Source organism: Genypterus blacodes, unplaced genomic scaffold (genome assembly GCF_046128005.1).
Source record: "Genypterus blacodes isolate CSIRO-AG114 ecotype Tasmania unplaced genomic scaffold, CSIRO-AGI_Gbla_v1 ptg000011l_1, whole genome shotgun sequence".
Lineage (NCBI taxonomy): Eukaryota > Metazoa > Chordata > Actinopteri > Ophidiiformes > Ophidiidae > Genypterus > Genypterus blacodes.
In genome coordinates, this window is record NW_027466825.1 from 1,655,636 (window position 1) to 1,677,155 (window position 21,520).

The 21,520-nt window shown below is 45.1% G+C and overlaps 2 protein-coding genes and 1 non-coding gene across 9 annotated transcripts in view; 2 read left to right on the top strand and 1 right to left on the bottom strand.

The window, feature by feature from the left end:
• Positions 1–21,520, top strand: part of naa38 (N-alpha-acetyltransferase 38, NatC auxiliary subunit) — a 127,676-nt gene that overhangs the window by 99,967 nt on the left and 6,189 nt on the right. Inside the window, exon 1 of one of the 2 annotated variants that reach the window (XM_076160136.1) lies at positions 9,633–9,636. The exons of the other annotated variant lie outside the window; for it this stretch is intronic. The gene's annotated coding sequence lies outside the window, so the exon portion shown is untranslated. Of the gene's footprint in view, positions 1–9,632; positions 9,637–21,520 lie in introns of those variants that run through there. 2 annotated transcript variants of the gene reach the window in all.
• The window catches only part of chd3 (chromodomain helicase DNA binding protein 3), a 33,490-nt gene that overhangs the window by 9,775 nt on the left and 2,195 nt on the right, over positions 1–21,520 (bottom strand). For 3 of the 6 annotated variants that reach the window (XM_076160062.1, XM_076160053.1, XM_076160035.1), the window contains 38 exons: positions 20,417–20,544; positions 20,141–20,329; positions 19,922–20,049; positions 19,109–19,347; positions 18,599–18,738; positions 18,358–18,487; positions 17,988–18,163; positions 16,484–16,756; positions 15,977–16,180; positions 15,570–15,793; positions 15,331–15,462; positions 14,809–14,905; positions 14,455–14,646; positions 14,166–14,366; positions 13,584–13,721; positions 13,339–13,460; positions 11,550–11,723; positions 11,005–11,146; positions 10,637–10,768; positions 10,270–10,387; positions 10,049–10,173; positions 9,669–9,903; positions 9,279–9,463; positions 8,970–9,147; positions 8,653–8,739; positions 7,787–7,872; positions 7,168–7,301; positions 6,898–7,042; positions 6,441–6,603; positions 6,150–6,307; positions 5,777–5,978; positions 5,578–5,688; positions 5,363–5,494; positions 4,380–4,488; positions 3,801–3,933; positions 2,407–2,602; positions 1,665–1,828; positions 1,226–1,352 (listed from right to left, as the gene is read on the bottom strand). In XM_076160062.1, coding sequence (XP_076016177.1) covers positions 1,226–1,352; positions 1,665–1,828; positions 2,407–2,602; positions 3,801–3,933; positions 4,380–4,488; positions 5,363–5,494; positions 5,578–5,688; positions 5,777–5,978; positions 6,150–6,307; positions 6,441–6,603; positions 6,898–7,042; positions 7,168–7,301; positions 7,787–7,872; positions 8,653–8,739; positions 8,970–9,147; positions 9,279–9,463; positions 9,669–9,903; positions 10,049–10,173; positions 10,270–10,387; positions 10,637–10,768; positions 11,005–11,146; positions 11,550–11,723; positions 13,339–13,460; positions 13,584–13,721; positions 14,166–14,366; positions 14,455–14,646; positions 14,809–14,905; positions 15,331–15,462; positions 15,570–15,793; positions 15,977–16,180; positions 16,484–16,756; positions 17,988–18,163; positions 18,358–18,487; positions 18,599–18,738; positions 19,109–19,347; positions 19,922–20,049; positions 20,141–20,329; positions 20,417–20,544 — 5,949 coding nt within the window. Of the gene's footprint in view, positions 1–1,225; positions 1,353–1,664; positions 1,829–2,406; positions 2,679–3,800; positions 3,934–4,379; positions 4,489–5,362; positions 5,495–5,577; positions 5,689–5,776; positions 5,979–6,149; positions 6,308–6,440; positions 6,604–6,897; positions 7,043–7,167; positions 7,302–7,786; positions 7,873–8,652; positions 8,740–8,969; positions 9,148–9,278; positions 9,464–9,668; positions 9,904–10,048; positions 10,174–10,269; positions 10,388–10,636; positions 10,769–11,004; positions 11,147–11,549; positions 11,724–13,338; positions 13,461–13,583; positions 13,722–14,165; positions 14,367–14,454; positions 14,647–14,808; positions 14,906–15,330; positions 15,463–15,569; positions 15,794–15,976; positions 16,181–16,483; positions 16,757–17,987; positions 18,164–18,357; positions 18,488–18,598; positions 18,739–19,108; positions 19,348–19,921; positions 20,050–20,140; positions 20,330–20,416; positions 20,545–21,520 lie in introns of those variants that run through there. The other 3 variants (XM_076160080.1, XM_076160045.1, XM_076160071.1) reach the window with 2 other exon arrangements.
• trnat-agu (transfer RNA threonine (anticodon AGU)) lies at positions 14,972–15,045 on the top strand. The gene has a single exon. It is a non-coding gene; the product is annotated as a tRNA-Thr (tRNA).

Below are 21,520 nucleotides of genomic sequence, written 5' to 3' on the forward strand. Positions count from 1 at the left end.
GGTGTGTATCTGGCAGCCACATCAGTAACTCTGCCGCAGATGTGTTTTTCCAATATTACTCCTCTCTCTGGATTTTCCGGCTTTCACAGGCTGAGCAGCTTTGGGAGCATCTCTTCTTCTAAGACGCTGCAACTTTGGAAATAAACAGACAGACCCCTGGTTTCACACTTTTAAGGGCAACGCAGAAATTGAAGTGTGAGATTTTGTCACTCGTCCAACGTTGCTCTTGCTCACATCTTGACTGCAGTGCAAAACAATTCTCCTTAAATATCCAAACTCCCAGAGTCAGCACTCTCTTTCACGAAGCCCCAAACAACCTTTTATTTTCTTGGCTGCATGTTTTCCACAACAAAATGACCATATAAAGAAGGAATTCCTCAGAGGATATCTTTAAATAGGAGAAAGATTTGGACTGGTTTTACCCATCATCAGTTCAAGTTGCAACGGCAATCAAGTCCAGATTTACAGATTGTCAGCCAGCCAAACGTCACAAAGATCAAACTGACTGGTACTCTTCAGCAGGTTACACAGAACACTACAGAAGAAGTAGCAACAACCAGTACCTTGTGATAGTCTCTGGATATCTATTTCTTGCAAACAATTACTGATAGAAGTACATTCATTTCTCTCTCCCTCTCTCTCTCTCTCTCTCGCTCTCTCTCTCACACACACACACACACACACACACGCACATCTCCACAAACATGCATGGTTTATGTCTTCACCGACAGCCGAGCTCTTTGCATTGGCACTTGAACTTTATTGTTCTGAATATTCTTCTTAAATTTCCACTTGATTGGTTTCAAAGGCAGCAATTCTTTCCACAAAGTTTGACAACATCACACACAGAATACATTTTGTATCTCTGCTTGTTCCAGTGCTTTTTTATCACATGTATATCGAGTTAAACACTCACATCCCAGCTGCTGTCGCTTTTTTTTACAGCAGCATTGTTGCATAAAATGGAAAATTCCACATGTCTAAGGCATCATTTCATACATATTTCCCTGTAATTGAGCCTGGCATGGTTGGTATCTTTAGAAACCTTTGGATCTCGACTTAAGTTCTGTGGCTTCGAGCCGTGTTTATCCTCACAGCGTGAGCTTGTAGCGACTCGCCGCCAGAGAGTAAAAGAGCTTAACTAATAGAAGAGGAGACATAAAATCGCTAACCGCTCCATTATTTAGCAGAGGTGGTTACTGTGAACAGGGCTTCCCGCACTGACCTGATATGAAGGATCCGGGCGGCATCTGGCTGTAGTTGGCCCCGGCCAGGTGCAGGGCGCTCGGGGGGGCGGGGGTGAAGGGGGCGCCGTAGTTCTGAGGGGTGGCGTACGGCCCGGGAGGAATGGGCTGCACGGAGAGGTAGAGAGTGAAAATGTGGAAGGTGCACGTCGGTGGAGGCGTCTGGAGCAGTTTGCATAAATTTACACGAGTTATGTGAACAAATAAAAGGGGAAAAGGCTCACTTGATTAAACTCACATACTTCAGTTGCGCAAAAGCACAGGTGGGTGACAAAAAAGTGGGAAATGTATTTGCATTGGCCGTCATCCATCTTTTAATTTATTTTCCACTGAGCTCGGGCAGCCCGAGCAGGTTTCAACTTCTGTGTGTGTATGTGCGTGCATGTGTGTGTGTGTGTGTGTTTAGAGCCTGCTGCTGACCGGGGGTGTGTGCGTCTCAGTGGCCTTGTTAGCCAGTCGGCTGAGGATGCTCCTCTCGGACATCTGCAGGCGGGCAGCGATGGGTGGGACTCGGGACAGCGTGGCCGGTAGCCTGGTCACGTCAGCCTTCATGTCGCTCAGCAGCTCCTCCAACTGGTTCAGCACTGCCATTGCAACAACAAACAACTGTAAACAACTAACATATCACCAAAGTTTTCACAGGACATTTAGTGGAAACCATTACACTTAAAGCGAACAGGCGGACAACTTCATTCTTATTCTATTTCAAGGTATTTGTTCCCTAAATGATTGGATATTGGATATTTATAAAGCTTCTCTTGGCTTGGTCACTGATTCAACGGGTTCATTGAGTTCAATGCCAGTATGTGCAGAAATACAAGACGGGAACTGAGCATGTTCTCCTCTGAAAGAACAATATAAACATGGGCAGACTTGCCAGGGAGCGAGTGAGGAAATGTTTGGAGCGATCACTTCACACAGCGTAAGCTTATCTGCTGGGCTTTAAATGTCAAGTCCTGGCAGAAAGCTGTGGGCGCCGCTGCAGGAGAGACTCGCCTCGCACATCAGCGCCTGTAAGATGTGCGATGCCGTCCGTCTCTCCTTCAGTGTATGAATGATTATCTGCCTGTCTTTCTCGTTCTTTCTAAAGGTCTCTTCCTGTCTCTGTCACTTCTACAACCGTGCATTTCAACTTCCGTCTTCTCGTCTCGTTCCCCCTCACCTTTGTGCAAGACGGCGTTGGCCGGCTTGTTGCCTGCCAGCGACTCCTTGCTGAGGTGCTGGTGCGACTCCGCCAGGCACTCCACCTCGGCAAAGCGAGCGTTGAGCGCCATGGCCGGGTGGCTGGGGTCCTGGGTCATGTTCAGGTAGGCCGCACGCCTCAGCTGCTCCTCGATGACCAGCGCCTGCTCCAACAGCTGGAGGAAGGGATCATGAGATACAACCTGGCATCACACCCTTGCATTAGCTTGACTCCATGCATGCTGACATCATCTGAAGGGTTTTAGATGAAGAGAATGGAATGAGAATGGAATCCTTCAAGTAAAACAAAGTCACGGTAAATCAAACAAAACAATTTGTCACGATCAATACTCTCTAAAATTTCCTCCATTGTTTTATTGCTACTTTTACTTAAGCAAAAGATTTCTCCCACCATGAGCGCAGCTGAAAGATCTGATTCATGCGAGTGCACATTTCTGCGAGCAGATCAAAGATAGTTGCCATTTTGGAAGATGATGTGATTTTTTTTTACTACTTTTCAGTTTTTATGGCTATATTTTGATTGATTTGATGTGAAGTGCTCTGTGAGACGGGAGAACTCTCCATACCCAACAGTGGCGTTTCATTCGGGGTCCCAGTTAGGGAGGAGAGAACGCTCCGATCTATTGCTGCACCACATTTTGATTTATTCCCATACAATCTGTGTTTTTCCAAATCCTCCTTTGAAAGAGCAAGAAAGGATGTGGGAGACGACAGTTATAAAACAATGATTAATGAAAGCGTTTCACAAATTGCACAAATCAAGGCTTCTTATTTTCTCTCCTTTTGCACATCAGCTAAGTACTTCTATTCTGTGATTAGATTCGGCTTTTCTGTTGCCGCTGGTTTTAAAATGATAATAATGAAATATCAGTGTCTTAGTTGGCATAGCAACAACAATCATTCCATACAGTGATTGTGAGTCGTGTGGGTGCATGTCTTTGTGTAGGATTCCTTGGAAAAGGACGTTCGATATTAAGAGTGTCATCAGCGCTGCACGATTAATTATAACTTAAACACGAAGAGGAAACCGGAGGGGAAAAGCTATTTTTGTGCTTTAGAGAGATGTCAAAGAATTCAGCACAGCAAGAAAGCAAAGAGAGCGAGCAAGGGAGAAATAAATGAGGATGTTGAGGGCAGGATCTGAAACATGTGATCCCGTCAAAAACAGGATGAGCGCCGTTTCAGAAATGCAGCCGTCAGCACCGCCACCCAGGCAAAATCTGGGTCTAGGGGCAACCAACCGTCAAAAAAGTCAGGTGATCTAACACGGCAGGGACAAGAATGGACAAATGAGTCTAAAGAGCGTCTCGTTCTGAATGTCCAGGTGACACCGCAGGTTGCCACCGGTCATACCTTGAAACGCCTCGCCAGGAATTTGTTCTTCATCTCCAGGAAGTTCCCCTTGTTGGCTTGGGACTTGAAAGGCTCGTTGACGATGGCAAACTGGGGGTCGTTCTGGATGTCCTGCCACCGAGCGTAGCCGTGACTGGCACGGGGAGAGGGGGGGTCAAGGGTCATGCAATATGGCAGAGATATGGGTTGAAGCGGAGCGTTTTAGAAACTCTTTAGAACACTGCAATGGAAATAACATTGTTCAAAGTGTCGATTAAAATGGAACTTTGGCTGAAGATAATATAGAAGAAGAGATATAATTTATGGTTATTCCATTTAAAGTAACGTTCTTCATCGTCTTCTTCTTCTCCTTCAGCGCAGTCCATCAGAATTAACTTGCAGACTCATAAAAACATAAAGTAATTCACATGTAGAGTGATGAAGATGAACTAAATGACCCGCAGCATCAGCTTCCAGAAGACACAGTTTACTGTTTACTGAGCTCTGGCCGGCTTGTTGACTTATTACATTTGGCTGCTGCCGACCATATAAAAATATACACACCGGGGTTATCGCCCGGGCAACCACTGTCAAGGATACATCACGATCCCTGCCAGGAGCCAGAAGTCGTGCCGGCGGTGCCAGATCTCATTCATCTTTCCCGACGAGATGGCAGCTCGCTCCTCGTTCTGCCAGAGGGTGTGCAGCTCTGCGAGGGAAAGGTGAACAAGAAAGGTTGTTGTGAAAATGCTGAGGTGGTGAAAAAGTAACAGCAGAAACCTGGCTGCAGGTGTTTCCACGGCATGTGGGACTCTCTCGCCTAGTGATCAGGGTGAAGATAATGCTGGCTCAGGAACAGTTTCAGACAAAACCCTGAAAGGCAGGAGGAATGTTTTTTCGTTTCAGCGGCCAATTTCTAATTTTGTCTGGTTCGCACAGCTTAGTAGCTTGTTTGTACAACTTAATAAGTTATTTTCACCTTTTCACCTTCTCCTCCTCGCATTTCAGGGCTTCTGTTTTGTCCTTAAAACGTTCAGTATTATCTTCCCGACCTTGAAATGAACTAATTCAATAAATGTTGAAATGGGCTGGTGGGCAGAGCTCGATTTACGTTTGGGTTCAGTAGCCGCTTCCTCTGCTGTTGGAGCAACACGTTGCGGGCATGGAAACAAGAACAAAACCCCCCCACTCCGCACCCCCCCCGCCTAGCTCCTCCCAATACCCTGTTGGGGCGTTGCTGAGCTTGTGAGCAGAAATCCACACCTTTTTAATGGATGTCTCTGAAATGAGCTCCAAAAATGAGCTTAAACTCCAAGTCAAAAACTCAAAAGCTATTGACGGGCAGGATTGTCAAGCTGGCCAATCTAAGCCACCTACAGCTACTAAGAGGCAAAGAATGAACTCCAATGCTTATGGACTATACTATACATTCTGGGTATCGTTCAGCAACTTGAAGGAATGAGGTACTTGAAAAAATATGTACAAAATACGAAACGTCCGTATTTGATTCATGATACATGGACCCAAGATCACAGACTGAATTGGCGATGTGTAAACGATCGGTTTGAACTGTCAGTACTGACCCGTGAAGCCTCCGTCGGCGATGTTGAACATGAAGCGAGGTCGCTCAGCGGGGGGCTTCCCGTTACCCTTGGGCGGCTCCTCCTTGGCGCTTTTTACGTCTTTCCCGGCATCCTTTTCGCCTTTGACCTCCTCTGTGGCAGAGAACACAGAAAAAGTGTCATTCAACACATTTGCGTCATTGTCTCATCCTCAAGTCTGGAGCGTCGAGACGTACCCTTCTTCAAGTCAGACGCCTCAGTCTTGTCCTTGGCGTCCGTCACTTCTATTGGAGTCGACGTCTCCTCCCGCTTTTCCTTTTCTTTCTCTTCTGCTGCCTTCTCTCCAACTGCAAGGAGAGACAGATGTATCCTCACCCTATTTTAACGTTCTGTGTTCCTGTTGTTTCTCTGATTTTCTTGTGGCTTTGTTTTTACCTGTTTTCTCCTCTTTGACCTCAGACGTCTGCTTTGTTGCTTGTTTTGTTTCCTCTTTGCTCTCCTCCTGCACTTTCTTCTCCTTGGTCTGAGTGTCACCTGTTTCTTTATTCTCCTCCTCTTTCAACTCGCCTTCTTCCTTGCCTTCACTTTTTTGGCCCGGGGATGCATCTTGCGCTGTTTCCTTTGCCGCTGAGGAAGACTATGGAAAGCAGCACAGTATCTAATCAGTCAGCTGACCTTTCATTTGCTGTGGAAGGATTCTTAAATCAGCTTTTAAAGAGGAGACTGATTTTATAAATTGCGCTGTAGTTTAACAAAATGTCTGGACATAGATGTTTTAACTGGTTGTTTCTTCTGAGTCATTTCCCACCTCTTCAGGGTCTCCAGTCCTTTTGCTTTCACCCTCTTTCCCCTCATCCTTCTCTTTCTCCTTCTCTGCGGGTGCTTCTCCTTCCTCCTTCTCCTTCTCCTCCTCCTTCTCGACCTCTTTCCCGTTCTTTTCTAGCTTGTCCACTGGAGCGGGGGTCGCTGCACGCACACATTCACACAAAGAGACACCCAAACAACACCGTGGATCATGTCCAACGCGTCCAAAATCCAAGACCCTTAACATGCAGCGCCCCCTGCTGGATTGAGAAGGTGCGTGCAAGTGTGAGGCTACCTGGCTTGGAGGTGCACGGCGTGTTGTTGTAGCTGGCATCAGGGGTTGGTGTTGCGGTTTTTCCGGCAGGGGACGAGGCCCTGGAGGAGGATTTGTCTACGCTGACCTCAGGTTTGAGCTCTGGAAGACTCCACCGCCCATTGATGTGCTCAAACTCCTGGATCTGGAGGCACACCGAACATAATTCACTTTCCTTATTCCACCTTATTCAGTTTCACCCCCGCCCCCCCGTGTCCTTTTTGCCTGGCAGGATGTCACAGGTTCTCCTCTGCAGAAACAGCAGATGAGTGTGCAAGCAGGTTTCAACAAGTGAACTGAAGAAGTCTGGATAAAATATGCAACTACTAAAATGTTTAAATATCTTAGGTTAGATGAGATCGGATAACAGGATCCACAAAGTTTGAGGCTAACATTCATTTAAGATGAAACCCAAAACAATGCCACTCTTTGGTCTGACCTTCTTCTTGACGAGCGACATCACACCGATGCGAGTGAGGACAGGCTGCCGACACAAGCCCTCCCTCGGGACGCCATCGGCGAACGTCTCGGCCCCGTCAGCCACCGGCTCGCACAGGTGACGCATGAAGAGAGACACGTAAGCTCTAAGACGGGAGAAGGGGAGGAGGGAGGTCAGGAGAGAGATAAATGGTTAATTGAGAAGAGAGAACGAACGAAGAAAGGAAAGGCTAATGGCGCAGAGTTGATGGTCTTAAATTAAGTTGCTCACTTGAATTCTTTCTCCGTCTTGCCCCTGAGGTCCCTCACCAGCCACTGAGAGGAGAAGGCATCCTGAGACGGCATTCCCCACCGCATCACGGCATTCAGGAAAGCCTTCCGCTGGCGTGTGTTGAAGCCCAGCACCTATCCACACGGTAGAAAAATACACTATATAACGGATAATCCTGAGTCAAACCGGCGCTCTGTGAACACAGCAGGAAATAGTGCTGGTCTGTTAGAAATGTATCTGCCTATTGTTCATATTGTGGAAGACCTTAAGTGAGAATGTCAGGGTTTTCAAGGTTGAAGGTCCATTTTTTCTGCTGACATCCCTGTTATTTCTTAAATTACTCAAAGCCTTTTTGACCAGACCTGACTGGCTAATAACGCTAAAATAAACTTTGGATCCCAACTCAAACAATACGGCCCATTATAATCATGTCTGCCATTTATCCGGATGATAAATGAGCTCGGAAGTTCAAGAGTTGTCCGAGATGTAGCTGTCGGGCTTTGCTGCCACCGCCAATCCAAGGTTATTACAGGGTGAAAGTTCAGGTTAAGAGAAAGCTGAGGATTCCAGTAAGATCACAGTAATGAAAACAGAATCGGCTCCAGAGAGATGTACAGACCTCAAGGTTTCCTCCCACTCTGGCCAGGAGAGGAGGCAGAGGTTTGTCTTTCTCGTTCCTCAACTGGCGGCGTGACTGCCTTCGACCTAAACACGGCAAGTAGCACGAAGCAACAAACAATGTTCCATTACAGGCAATCGCTTTAGGGAGTATAGGGAGATATTTTGCAGTCTAATATCCTCTCAATTATTACACAAGTGATTCTTGTGATAGATGCGTGTGTTTGTATCCTGTTCTAAATTAGACCTAGCTACATTCTAGTCATAAATCCTCATTATTATCATACATTTCAGGGTGTTTCAACACCACAGTAGACATCAAGCGTTTGATCTCCGGTTGTGGTATTTCCACCCTTGTCGCCTGCCCAGTATACAAAACTTCACACTGCACTAGCCGCTCCTACTGTCAGTATGAGCAGAATCTTAATGGGCGGATTTCAGCGTCTTTACAGTCTCGTAACACAACCTCTGCCACTCTACAAGCCCTGGCCTTTGCTACATATTGGCAAGGCATTTCTATTTTTTCCTAACTCTTTATTCCTGTACAGTAAAAAGCAATCTATCATTCCCAGAAGTTCAATCAACTGTTTGCAGATGTATTTCAACCATGAATTGAAAACTACTGAAATTCTTGGAGCACGTCAAAAGTTTTGACTTTCTGAATTATGTCGTGAATCGGTGGTTTGCATTTTTGGCAAAGCGACGGGTTTAAATGTGCCAAGTGAGATCAACCACCGCCAGAGAGCTGCAGTAACTGACTTGCTGTCAAACTGTAATTGGGCACAGGCTTGCGTGCGCTTTGTTACAGCAGCCATCTTTCACTGCTTATGAGGAACTGTGGTTGATGCCTCTTTTATCTCTGCTTACCTTCTGGCCTGTCGTCAAAGTCTTCGTCCTCCTCCTCTGATCCCACGGAGTACTCGGACTGGTTATCTGAAATGTCAGCATGCCACTCTGAAACAGCACATGGTGAGGTGGTCTGTCAATAGGCCAGGCCCATTCACGTCCACTGTGCATGCAATAGCTCAAATGTAAGACAGTCATAATCAATGTGCCGTGCAAGTGTAGAAAATTAAGGCTTTGTTTCTCAAATCCCGGGCTAGTGTCCTCAATTCTTGTGAACACCCACTTGATTAACTCTGCTCAGTCTGCTGTGCTCCAAAGGACAAACCCAGTCTCTATACCTTGGTCTTCCTGAGCGGCGTCGTTGTAGTTGACAGGCTTGCGGTTCCTCTTGCCTTTGCCCAGTTTGCTCGCCAGGTCCTCCTGCTGCTGCTCGTAGTGATGCCGCAACAGCTTTTCCCAATAGTCTGGGTCCACATTCTCCTCCTGTTTGATTATCTCTCGCTCGATCTCCTCCACCTGGACAAACAGAAGTTCAAAATGTATTTAAAACAAACGGCGAAAGGCATGAAAGATGTGCTTCTTTGTTTGGAAAGTGTCATGCCATGGTCTAAAAGGTCTGCTGTCCAGTTGTTCCCTCCGTCTCTCACCTTGTCCTCCTCTCTGACCATGTACTGGGCCACTTTAAAGGAGCTGAGGTACTCATTCATGTTCTGGACGTCCGGGTCATCTGTGGCATCTTGGCTTCTGTCCAGCAGCCTCTCGATGGCAGTGCTGTCATAGTGGATCACGTTGCCCTCATCCTCAGCTTTATCCCCCGATGTGTTCTTCTTAGCTGTGGAGTTCAAAGGTAAAATGATTTGCACTGTTCTGCCAGACATGTTTCTCAAATAAAAATGATTTCTCCTGTGCCCAAGTTAAATGAGATGTTTGGCAGTTTAGCTTCATACAGAGGGAAATGCCAAACCTTTCACATTAGAATCAATCCAGACTTTAAAAAAGAAAACAAGCTAAAAGTTGATTTATCATTATATTGTCACCTTCTGCTTCTGAATCTTTGAAGAGCTCTTCTGTTCCAAACTTGAGGATGTCATCTAGCTCCTGTTTGGACATGGAGCCGGCCTTAGACCCCAAGCCTGGCCGGACCACCAGATGGGTCAGCATCATCTTCCTCTTGGCCACCTGAGTGATACGTTCCTCCACACTTGCGCGAGTCACAAAGCGGTAGATCATCACCTTGTTGGCCTGACCAATGCGGTGGGCACGACTGAACGCCTACACAGAATCAGACAGTGACATTATTGGCGTATGCACAATCACTCAAAATCCTTTTCCAATTTCAAACAGGACCTGACACCATAATTGCAAAAAAGACTGGCTCTCTCTTCTCCCGCCAACAACAAATCAGATCAAGTCAAACCTGTATGTCGTTGTGAGGGTTCCAGTCTGAATCGAAGATGACGACAGTGTCTGCTGTGGCCAAGTTGATGCCTAAACCTCCCGCTCGGGTGGAGAGCAAGAAACAGAACTGACAAGCACCAGGAGCTGGACAGAAAGAAAGAGATAATGAGTAACATATTATATTTTGTTGTAATTCCTAATGGTAACCAGCAGAGGACATTAGAAAGTTGCCCATCTCACCGTTGAATCGGTCGATGGCCTCTTGTCTCAGCGCTCCTGTCACGCTTCCATCTATCCTTTCATACTTATAACCTTCGTAGTCCAAGAAATCCTCCAACAAGTCCAACATTTTAGTCATCTGCAAAATACAAAGGGACACAGAGAGAAAACTGGTCTCGTGAGTGTTCTCACTCATGCTCGAGTGCCCACATACACACACAGCTGGACTCACAGAATCCTGTTGAGCCTCCACAAGGTGTCAGGGGACCAATGCAACATCTGTGATGGAAGGTGTCCATCTGGTGTTTATGTGCTTGAGTGTGCATGCTTTCACCTATGTGTGTGTCTGTGTCACCTGGTGGACTGTTCATAGTGTAAGTGTGTGTACCTGTGAGAACACCAACACTCTGTGCCCCTGCTCCTTCAGTTTCCTCAGCATCTTCTGCATAAGTGTCAGTTTCCCAGAAGCCTTAGTGAGAGCTGAACCCTCATATGCACCACTGGTTGTTTTTTGGGCTTCCTACACACACAAATGATGCAGCAACAATTGTAGATTAATGAAGAGGGTGACAAACAACTTTCCTATTGAAAAAATAATGCACATGACCACTACCGAAAATCGCCAGAGGGTGTCACTATTGTTCAAATGAGCATATTTTAGCCCCTTGATGGATTTTCCTACTCTTTACCTATAAAACTGTGTCTATTTCACAATTGTGGCAACAGGGCAATGGTCTCTATGGTGGATGATCTCACCATAGAGGCGACAGGAAAGAGGTAGGGGTGGTTGCAGCATTTCTTTAGGTCCATCATGATGTTGAGAAGGGAGACTTGGTTTCCTCCACCTTTAGAGTTGAGAGCCTCAAAGTTCTTAGTCAGAATGAGCTTGTAGTATTTCCTGTTTTAAACACAGAAAACAAACGATGAAATGATAGTCTCACTTTCCCAACCTTTCTTCTTTTGTACACTGTTATTTTTTCTCAGTTCCATGCAAACATGAACACGAACTTCCTTCCTTTCTCTCCTCCTCCCTGCATTGTTTCATATTCAATAAAAACACCAAGCACTCTGGGAAACTTGTTTTTGCCGTTGCAAAGGACTTCCCACATTTTCTATTTCAGTAAAACAAATTACATTTCAAATATAAACAAATGATAGTATATATTATAATGTTAGCTAAATGACAGGAGCAGTTGAAGGGCAGAGTTACTTTTTCTGACCATTTTCTCAAAGCCCTTGGTTGCTGTATTAAATGGTTATCATGAGTTTATACTGTTTATGCTCTCCACCCAGTGTCATACTTTTGCATCGGGCTCAGCTCCACTCGGACGATCAGCTCAGTCTTTGCAGGCATGTTCTTGAAGACATCAGCCTTCAGCCTCCTCAGCATGTGAGGGCCCAACAGGTCATGGAGCTTCTTGATCTGGTCCTCCTTGGAGATGTCAGCAAACTCTTCCAGGAAGCCCTCAAGGTTACTATGCAGAGAAATACATTGGGATTATTTTGGGTGGTACAGCTACAACAATTTTTGGATTTAAAAGCCTTTGTCAGCCACTAAATCCTTCTTGCTAAATGTTCTGGTCAAACCTCTTCAATAAACTGAATTTCATTTAGGATCCAGAGTCAGCCAAACTTAAAAGTCCAAACAGGGATTCCACAATGATCTAATTTAGAGCCTCAGTTATTCTGTCTGTTTGATTAGTGATCTAATTATTTGTCTCAATACAAATATATGTAATTGTGTACGGAAGGAAAAACTAAAACTAGCATCTAAAATGTCAGTTGCCTCAGGTTAAACTTTTGTATCAAGATGGCAAATAGCATTTAGGGTCCTGTTGACACAGTTACAGGAAAACCACTACAGTTCTACTGAAGCAATGCAAGAATGGCCAATATATATCTAAACATCTCAATACCCTCTATTCATTTGATAATAAAGTAAAGGAACAGTTTTGTAGTGATTAAAGCTGTGGACACCGAGTTATGCATTTTTAAAAGGCTGCTTTAGATTACTTACTTAAATTGATTGTTCGCATGGAACGCAGAGTATGTACTTTCACGTTTAAGTGTATGCGTGTGTGACTAGGGAATTAGCCTTTTATTAAATAACATTCAACTGGAGAGTTCACAGGACTGGTTTGCATATTGTTCTCATTACCACAAACATTCATCTCCTCTGTTGACATTTGTTTTTCCATGTGTTATATAGTTCCATTGTTCTATGCATGTTATTTGTTAAGCCAGTTATTGTACAAATGCATAACATTTTGTCTGGTTCATGCAAATTGGTTGACTTTTGACTTTTCTATTCGCTTTATTTGTATTTTATTCCTTCCCCCCACGTGTGCTGCCCTGTGGATGTTGTCTGTTATACTCCTTTGCTTCTCAGTGTCGTATTATTCTATAACAAATTGTGCAATTGTGATCACAAAAGAAAGAACCACTTCAAATATGAATATTGTTTCTGTTGATTAATTGAAGAAACAAGTAAATAAAATGAATATTTGACATGAAAACTACTTTTTTAATTACATCAATATGGCTTGTTATCAGGAACCCTCTGAGTTCAGATAAATTAATCCACCCTCAGGCTTTGGATCTGCAAAGACACTCTGTGCGTAGGAGTAGAAAACTTTGCAGGCTACTTTCACACAATGGAAAAACTCCCACACATGACATTCAGTGTTCAATGTCATCAATATGCAGCAATAAACATCAATATGCGTAGTAATTTCAATACACTTTCAGCACAGAATGTGCTCAGTGAAGCTCATTAGTCAACAAGCAGCAGGTGTGCTGGCAATCACAGCTGTCACAATCAACACAGTAGGCCCTTAGTAGCTTCCGAAGGAGAAAATTGGAAATGTAATGAAATGAAAATACAAGAGTAGAAGAATAGTAGTAGAATATTGAAATGTTGCTACACACATGTTGCTGTTTATCTAATCTTTTTGATTTGGTTTAAGAATGTTCTGTTGCCCTTTTGGAAACTGATGATACACATTATGTACTGACCACACTATGAAATCTAGTTTTTCAGTTGGCCAAGCCCAGGTAAGAGGGAAAAGGTAAGTTCTGAAGGAGCCATACTTGAAGCGGTTGGGGGTGAGGAAGTTGAGCAGGTGAAAAAGCTCCTCCAAGTTGTTCTGTAGAGGAGTTCCAGTCAGCAGCAGCTTATGGTCGATTTTGTAGTCATTCAAACGCCTGAAAAACTGACAACAGAAACAAGTTTCTGTCATTTCTGATATTGCATCGGTACTTCAATATTGTTATTTTTCCCTGCATCACGTTCGTCACCACAGTTACAGTCACATACACACTTCCAGTCTAGCTACCTTGGACTGGTTGTTCTTGAGACGATGAGCCTCGTCCACCACCAGACAGGCCCAATCCATGGACTTGAGAGATGTCTGGTCGATAGTCACCAACTCATAGGAAGTCAGCAACACATGGAATTTGATAGGTGCCTCTCTCTACAGAAGGGAAGGAAAAGTATAAAGTATATAAGATACTATTAACAGATGAAGTTTCAAATCATGATGCTTCTGCAGCTCCTTTAAGTATGAAAATGAACTCAGTGGAGCCATAGATCATAAATGAAATCTGCATCTTTCTCTTGCTTTGCAACATTTCTTGGAGCAAGTGTTGTTTTAATCCTTGGGGGGATGGTGAGTGAAAAATTGCGCAACCGCAAACTGAAGTCTTGCACAAGCTTGAACATGTTTTGTGGTAACATGCAAAATGTTGGCAAAAGCGCTAAGCAGAGATCAAAAGGAAGAATTTAGCCTTTTCTCCATGTTCCTTCAGGGCTGCTGTTGAAAGCTGACGATCATACATTAACGTTCCTTCAATGAACACACCCATTGCTCTTTTTCATTATCCTCATCCTCCTTTCTTAACCCTCCCTCTCTCCTCACCCTCAGTTTGAAGGCTTTCTTTCCTCCTCTGACAGCAGTGTCATCGAAGGATAACTCGTTCTCCCTGATGATGGCTCGGCTGTCTTTGTCCCCTGTGTATGTCACCACATAGAAGTCAGGCGCCCACATTTCAAACTCTCTCTCCCAGTTGATGATGGTGGATAGCGGAGCGCTGACAAGGAACGGGCCCTTCGTGTGACCCTGAGGGACGGAGAACAGAAAATCCACTGAGTTTCAGCCTCATGGTTCACAAGGTGGGAAGACCGCCAGAACAAAGCAACTGTACTACCTCTTTGAAAAGTGAGTAGAGGAAGACTATGGTCTGGATGGTCTTGCCCAGACCCATCTCATCTGCCAGGATGGTGTCAGTACCCTGAGCCCAAGAAAACCGCAGCCAGTTCAAACCCTCGAGCTGGTAGAGGTGCAGCGTGCCACCGGTCGATGTGACAAAATCTGGCTGCTCCTCGTACTTTATTGTCGGCTGGAGGATGAAGAAGAGAGGATGAAGATGTAGAAGATGTTATCACCCACTTACTAATTTAGTGAATATCACCAAGAATAGTCATATACAAATGTTTCATGCATTGTATACCTGTGTTTCATGTCAATATTGTTATAATATTTGCCCCCACGTGAAACTCACGTCAGTAACTGGTGAGGCTGGAGACTCATCTTCGCCCTCCTGGATCCTGCTCCTCATCTTCCTGGGTTTGTCAGGGTCTTCCTTCATTATAGCATCCCTGTTGGGCAGCAACACAGGTATCAGTTGACGTTTGATGGAATGTGGAATAAGTCTTGCTACAGGTGGTGCTGTGGCTTAGTTGGTTAAAGCGCCTGTCTAGTAAACAGGAGATCCTGGGTTCAAATCCCAGCAGTGCCTTTCTTCTGAAGACTCCTCTGAAGAGACGGATTGGTTATCTACAGCAATTCCCCTTCATAGAATATGTTTGGGGTATAATATAAGACATTGTACAGGTTTGGTCAAAATACTGCCTTTTTCCTCTCAACAATCTCAGAAACCTAAGATCCCTGTGTCAAAGATGATGACCATCCTGGGGGCCAAGTGACAAGAATTCACAGAGAGCTACTACTAGGAAACAAGTAATACAAATAATCAAAAGGTATGCCTGATGTGTATGTGCTATTTGTTCTCTGTAGGTCCTACCTGTGTCTCCAGTAATTGGTCTTGTAAATTGAAAAGTCAGGGATGTCCATGTCGTCTCTCTCCCATGTGCACTGGTCGTACGTCAGGTCTCTCCACTTGACCAGGTAGTGATAAGTCCCCTTCTTATCCATGCTTAGACAGACACACACAAACACAGCATTTAAGCTTCAATCATCTTCCTCATCTTCATCTTTCTCCCATACTAAATCATGAACACACGCACTGACACAGATCTTTACCTGTGGTTGATGATGCGGTGAATCATCATCCACTCAGACTTGATGCCGTATTTGTAGTACTTGTCCTCCATGATGGCGTACTGGGGGTCCTTGGCCCTCCTCTTTTCGCTCTTCCCCACCCCGTTCTCGTCCTCTCCCCCGGACAGGTAATCCAAGCTGGGGGGCTCATCCATGTCCGTCTTCCTCTGGTAGTTTCGGAACATGACTGAGTGGAAGATCTCCAACTACAGGGAAGAAGGAGAGAAGGGAAGATGAGGAAGAGCAAAACAGCACTTTTGACGAAAAATAAATGGATGATGTATTAGATTTTAGTGTTACTTATATTTCATGTTCTCTCACTACTCCTTCCTGTTAGTCTCTCTATGTGTTTTTTGCCGTCTTTTGTCATAGGTCTTCTTCTCTCTCACCTGTAGCTCAGTAATCCATGTACAGTGCCAGTACGACTGCCCAGTCAACTTGGCGAAGAACTCCCTCTCAGCCCTGCCCTTCATAGGTGGCGGTGGAGGGGCGTCGGGTGCGGCGTCAGGAGCTGGAGGAACGGGAATGGGAGGGGGAGGCTCACCCCATCGCCAATGGAGGATCTTTTGGACCCGTCCTTTGATTTGCGGACACTGGAGAGGAAACAACGGATGACAATGATTTCTTCACGCAATCCTTTTCACTTCTGATCCAGTCACTGATCTGATCCAGTCATTCCCTTTAAGATTACTGTAGCCATCAATGACATTAGTTCTATTGTGGCAGAATTTAAGAAGCTGGATCCTATCATCATAATACTCATAAATGGCCTGTAAATACTAACTCTGTTGTCTGATTTAACAGTCTCTTGGTGTATAAAACTAAATGGAGACGGCACACAGAGCCCTGAATCTGATATAAACAGCAATGAAACAAAACAGCGCAGCGTAACTAACCGTGCATCGCGGACACAGCCACTCGCCGTTGGGAATTTCTGGCAATGGCGGGTTGAGACAGTGGATGTGGTAGGAGGAGGTGCAGGTGTCGCAACATAATAGTTCCCCTCCGTCTTTACACACCCGACAGAACTCCATATGGTCGTCCTCCTCCTCCTCCTCCACCCCGGTGGGGACCCCGGCGCTGACCTCTGATATCACTCTGTCCTCACTGTCCTCTTCGAAGTCCTCAAAGTCCTCATCCTTGGCTTCCCACTGGATTCCCTCTTTTTCCTGGAGGAGGAACAAAAGATAACATTGGGTCGATAAAACTCCTGAACACGTGAAAATTATGAACTTTAGCAGAAGTGAGCAGTGAATCTAAAAATGGACTATGGTTGTTTTGCTGAACTGATGTGGAGCTGAGTAGCAGTCTGGGGAAAATAAGAGCCACGGCCACGGCTGGAGGGACCTTCGTTAATGTGCGGAATACACAGTGGATCTCATTTGTCCTTTGGGCTGTCTAAGCTCATTCCCTCACAGCTCTATGGGCCCCAACAAACACAGCAAACTAATTGGGGCTACAGGCTCCCATTAATGTTCTATATGAGGAGCGTCAAATCCAACAGAATTACAGGCGATGAGCACAACAGGAAACTGTGTATTTATTTTAGATTTTTCTTTTTTTAAAGGGTTTTACTGTTATAATCACACAAAAGTCCTGCCAATGGGGACACAAATAACCATGGAAACAAGCCGTTATATGCCTCTGGACTGACAAGTTGATGGATATCTATACTTTGTTTTACTGTACATAATGTAAAATCCTTCCCTGTAAGCTATAAATCACTTCCTTTGCACTGCTGTATATACTGCTCTACTGTAAACACTACTGTTAATACCCCTCTCTGTATCATATATTTAATCAATGTAACATATAGTATTTAATTATAGGTTGTGCACTTCTGGTAAGATGCTATCTCGTTTTGTTGCTTGTACCTGTGACATGCAAGGACAATAAAATGAATCTAATCTAATCTGATCTAATACGTCCACAAGAAACCAGCTATGGGAGGTGTCAGCATCCCTTGACCTGGTAACAGTGTTCCATGTCTTACTACGCCCCGTGTCTTAGGGTTCCCATCTACAAATAAAAATGGAGAATTCCAGAAGAACTTGTTCTCGGGAATATCATTGAGATTCAGCCACTTGCACGGCATAGCGGGGATGCAAAAGTAACCACTGTCCTTGTAATCTAATAAAACATGGAAACATCTTAGCATATACGCCCACATTACTACATTCTCAGGTGTCTCTCTTTGTCTGGTTTAGATTTTTGTCCATGTATAGCTGCTATCTGTGCCCAGCAAGCTCTGCACTGCACCTCAGTGATGAAAGTGATTACTACAAAGCCTCCTGAATCTATTTATTCACCAAGTTTGCTAAGCAGCCTTCTTCATAGGAGGTAAATATGTAAATAAAGACACGCAGGAACAACAGAAATGGGAGCCGGCGTTGTACTTACGCAGTGTGGGCAGCTCCACTTGCCCTCCGGAGCCTTGTCCAGTTCAGGCTCGAGGCAGACTAGGTGGTACGCTCTGGGACAGGTGTCACACAGGATGATCTCGCCACCCTGCTGACACACCTCACAGTAGTCCTGGTGATCTGTTTCGTAGCCGTCACCATCCTCGTCGCCTGTGACTGGAGAGGGACAAGCAGGTAAACAACTTAAAGAGCATTCAAGCAGGCAAGCATTCCAAGATTAGGGATTTTGTAACTGAAATCTTACAGTCAGCTTTCAAAGTCGTCTAGTGCCGGTTTAAAGTATTAAAGTAAGATGGACACCAAACTACAAGTCATTTCTACTAGATATTACACAAAACACTCGTGTTTACTTTTCTTCTTCTTCTTGGCAGGCCTTCCTCGTTTGTTCTTCTTGACACGGCCAGAGCTGTCTGAGCGAACTGAGGAGCTGTGAACGCTGGAGTCCTCCTGCTCGGACTCTTCCTCGTCCATCTCGTCGCTCTGACAGGGGAAACAAGTGAGCGTTATAGAAATAAGAGCGCGGAGAATGAGTAAAAAGAAGAATCTATCCATCCATCTTCAGCACCCATTATCCTTAATACTGACACTCACCGAGTAACTCTGTTTCCTCTTTGCACCTATGGCCCCCAGCTTGATACGGATGGGTGCCATCTTTTTAGCCTTGGCCACAGCAGCAGCCTTTTTCTTATCTGGGACCCGAGGACTTTTACTGCGTTTCTTATAGCCTGGGCCTGGACAAATATTAGGAGAGTAGAATATTTGATATCCAGCTGAGGTACTGTATGAGGCACATATGACAGAGCTAGCAACGTAGTCAATATATAGTCTGGTGGTCTGGGGTCATTTATGAACACTTTCCTGACGATTTCAGCGATTTAACACACTTATGATATCAAAACAATAAATGTGGAAAATGTTAATACTAGTTCTGCTTCATTGTTGTTAAAACTGACACAAACCCTAAGGCAGAGGAGGAATTACACTTCTGGTCATGATCTAATAACCTTACAAATGTTACAGTTGTCATGAATAAATGAAGTAACTGATTCCTTGATTTAAACCCAATGCTTAATGGAAAAACTCAGGACATCGCCCACTGACCTTTGCCCTCTTTAGTCTTGGCCTTACGAATTGGTGGCGGCGGCAGTGGTGGCTCAGGGGAGGTGGACGCTGCAGAGACCTGCTCAGCGACAGCGATGGCCGCTGCCGCAGCAGCAGCCGCAACGGCGGCGCCGTTGCCCTTGAAAGGATTGTTAGAGCTGAACTCTCGCCACTTGGCCCCCAGGATGGTCATCATCTTTGACATGGGGATCTTGGGGTTCTTCTTCGCTATCATTGGCCTGGCAGGTAAAGGTTAGGATGGATTTAGATTTCTGGTTTGTGAAGAGGAAAAAAGGCAGGATTCTGACAAAAACACTAAACTTTAAGGCTCCAATACAAAATACTGTGATATGTTTAAAATTATACTAGAAATCGGATTCCCTTCAGGAGCCTCGAACAATAATCAACCATTTTCGATGTCTAACATTAACCATACATTAGATGACATCACCTTCTTTCTCTGACTCCAACTGTGTTAATTCTTTGTGAATCTGTTACCAAGAGTAACTTTGAGCCCACATAGCAGAGGAACTAGTAACTAGGAACGAGCTTCTGCACTACTTCTCAAAACCCATTGTTCAGTTATTGTGAACTGCAACGTTTAGTGTGTTACAACATTAGCCATGGTGGAAGAAATACAGTCTGCTTTCAGTATTCAGGTGTGATCAATGGCTGCACATTTAAAACAGACTCATTAAGGAAACAAAGGATTTGTGGCAAGCAGAGATCACACATAGTGGCAGTGACTCCATCACTGTGTCAACAGTAATTGCGATATCTTCAAAAACCCTGCAGGACAGAGAAGCACAATACCTCATGAACTGGCTGAAGGCCTTGTAGTTGGTGAGTTCCTTGTAGTCATCCTCAGTGAAGGTATGATCAACATCCTCCAGACCCCAGTCCTTTGCCAGCTGGGCTGAGGTCTTCTGCTCTATTGGTTGCTGAGAGAACAACAATGCCAAATCAGAGTCGATTCAATCTTAGTGATGGGGACGTAAGTGCTAACGTGTCGAGTAATGTTTCCTTCTTTACCTTTGTTGTTTCCTCTTGACTACTGTCTCGGTCCCCATCGTCTTTTTTCTTCTTCTTGGTTTTCCTCTCCTTCCTTTCTTTGTGCTTCTTCTTTTTCTTTTTCTCACCTGATCCATAGTCACTAACTGCGCTGTCTGAGTTGTTGCCATAGTGTCTTTCTCTGTCCGAGTCTCTCTCTACATCACTGTCCTGAAGAGGGAAAAATGCACAGAGAATATGAAGGGAAGACCAATAAGTATAAGCAAAATGTCATGAGACTGATAAAGCAATCCTTACAATCTTTTTGCGTTTTTTTGTTTTGACAGGTTTCCCCTCTTTGTCTTTCTTCTTGGTGTCCTTCTTTTTCTTGGGTCGTCCTTTCTTCCTTATAGGAACGATGTCCCTGTCTGACGTCTCCTCTTCGTCTAGGAGGAAACACAGAAGAGACAGCAACAGCGATCAGGATTAGGCAAACAATAACAACTTGCCAGCATCCAGTTAATCCCCTTGAACTAAATTACGTGCAACAAAAGCTGCTACGGTGGCTTCACTGACCTCTGACCTTGACTAAATGGCGACACATGCCAAATTAGTTTCAGTATGTCAGCCTGTCGTAAGTGGACTAGACAATTAGTATTAGTGATTCTGTACAAAGGGTTCGGAAAAATGGACAATGCAACAATGAGAAAAGCATTAACAATACATGTTAAGCTCCTCGTGTGTTACACAGTAATAACCACGTCAATGCCTTTGCTTTTGGGGGATTTTGTGGGGTGCTAATCATCCATGCAGGCAGATCACTTTCACTTTTGCACCGTACAGATTAAAAGTCTGTATTCTGACCATATGAGTCCCCACAGGCAGAGACAGGGGGCAGTCTGAGCTTCAGAGGAAAAGCATAAAGCATTAAAGCATAACCAAAATGAGGGCTGCGGTGCATTAGTCGAATTTTATTGTCTGCCTGCCTTTGTTGGTGCGCGCTCCCACCAGTAACCCCCCCCCCCCCCCCCCCCCCCCCCCCCCCACACACACACACACACACCCGCCCACCAGCCCCGCTCCCGCATCCGTGCAGAGTGCTGGCCGATAAAGAGGCGCCGGGGGCGGTAGCGGCACGCACGCGGGGCCCGGTGATTCGGAGGCCGCCAGCGCGAGACGAGACGAGACGGCGTGATGAACTGGAACGACTTCCTCCCGCCCTTTGATTCCCACACCGGGACCCCGACCACCGCTGTGACCGCTGCTTAGAGGTCGTCGGGGGGTTAGAGAGTACACAACGTCGGGCGTGGACTCATATATCTGTCGGGCAGAGTATGGCGGAGCCCCTGGAGCTCATTAACTAAAACCTAAAGACAAGTCGTAGCCATGACCATACAGTATATTCACATAAGGTTATTAGTG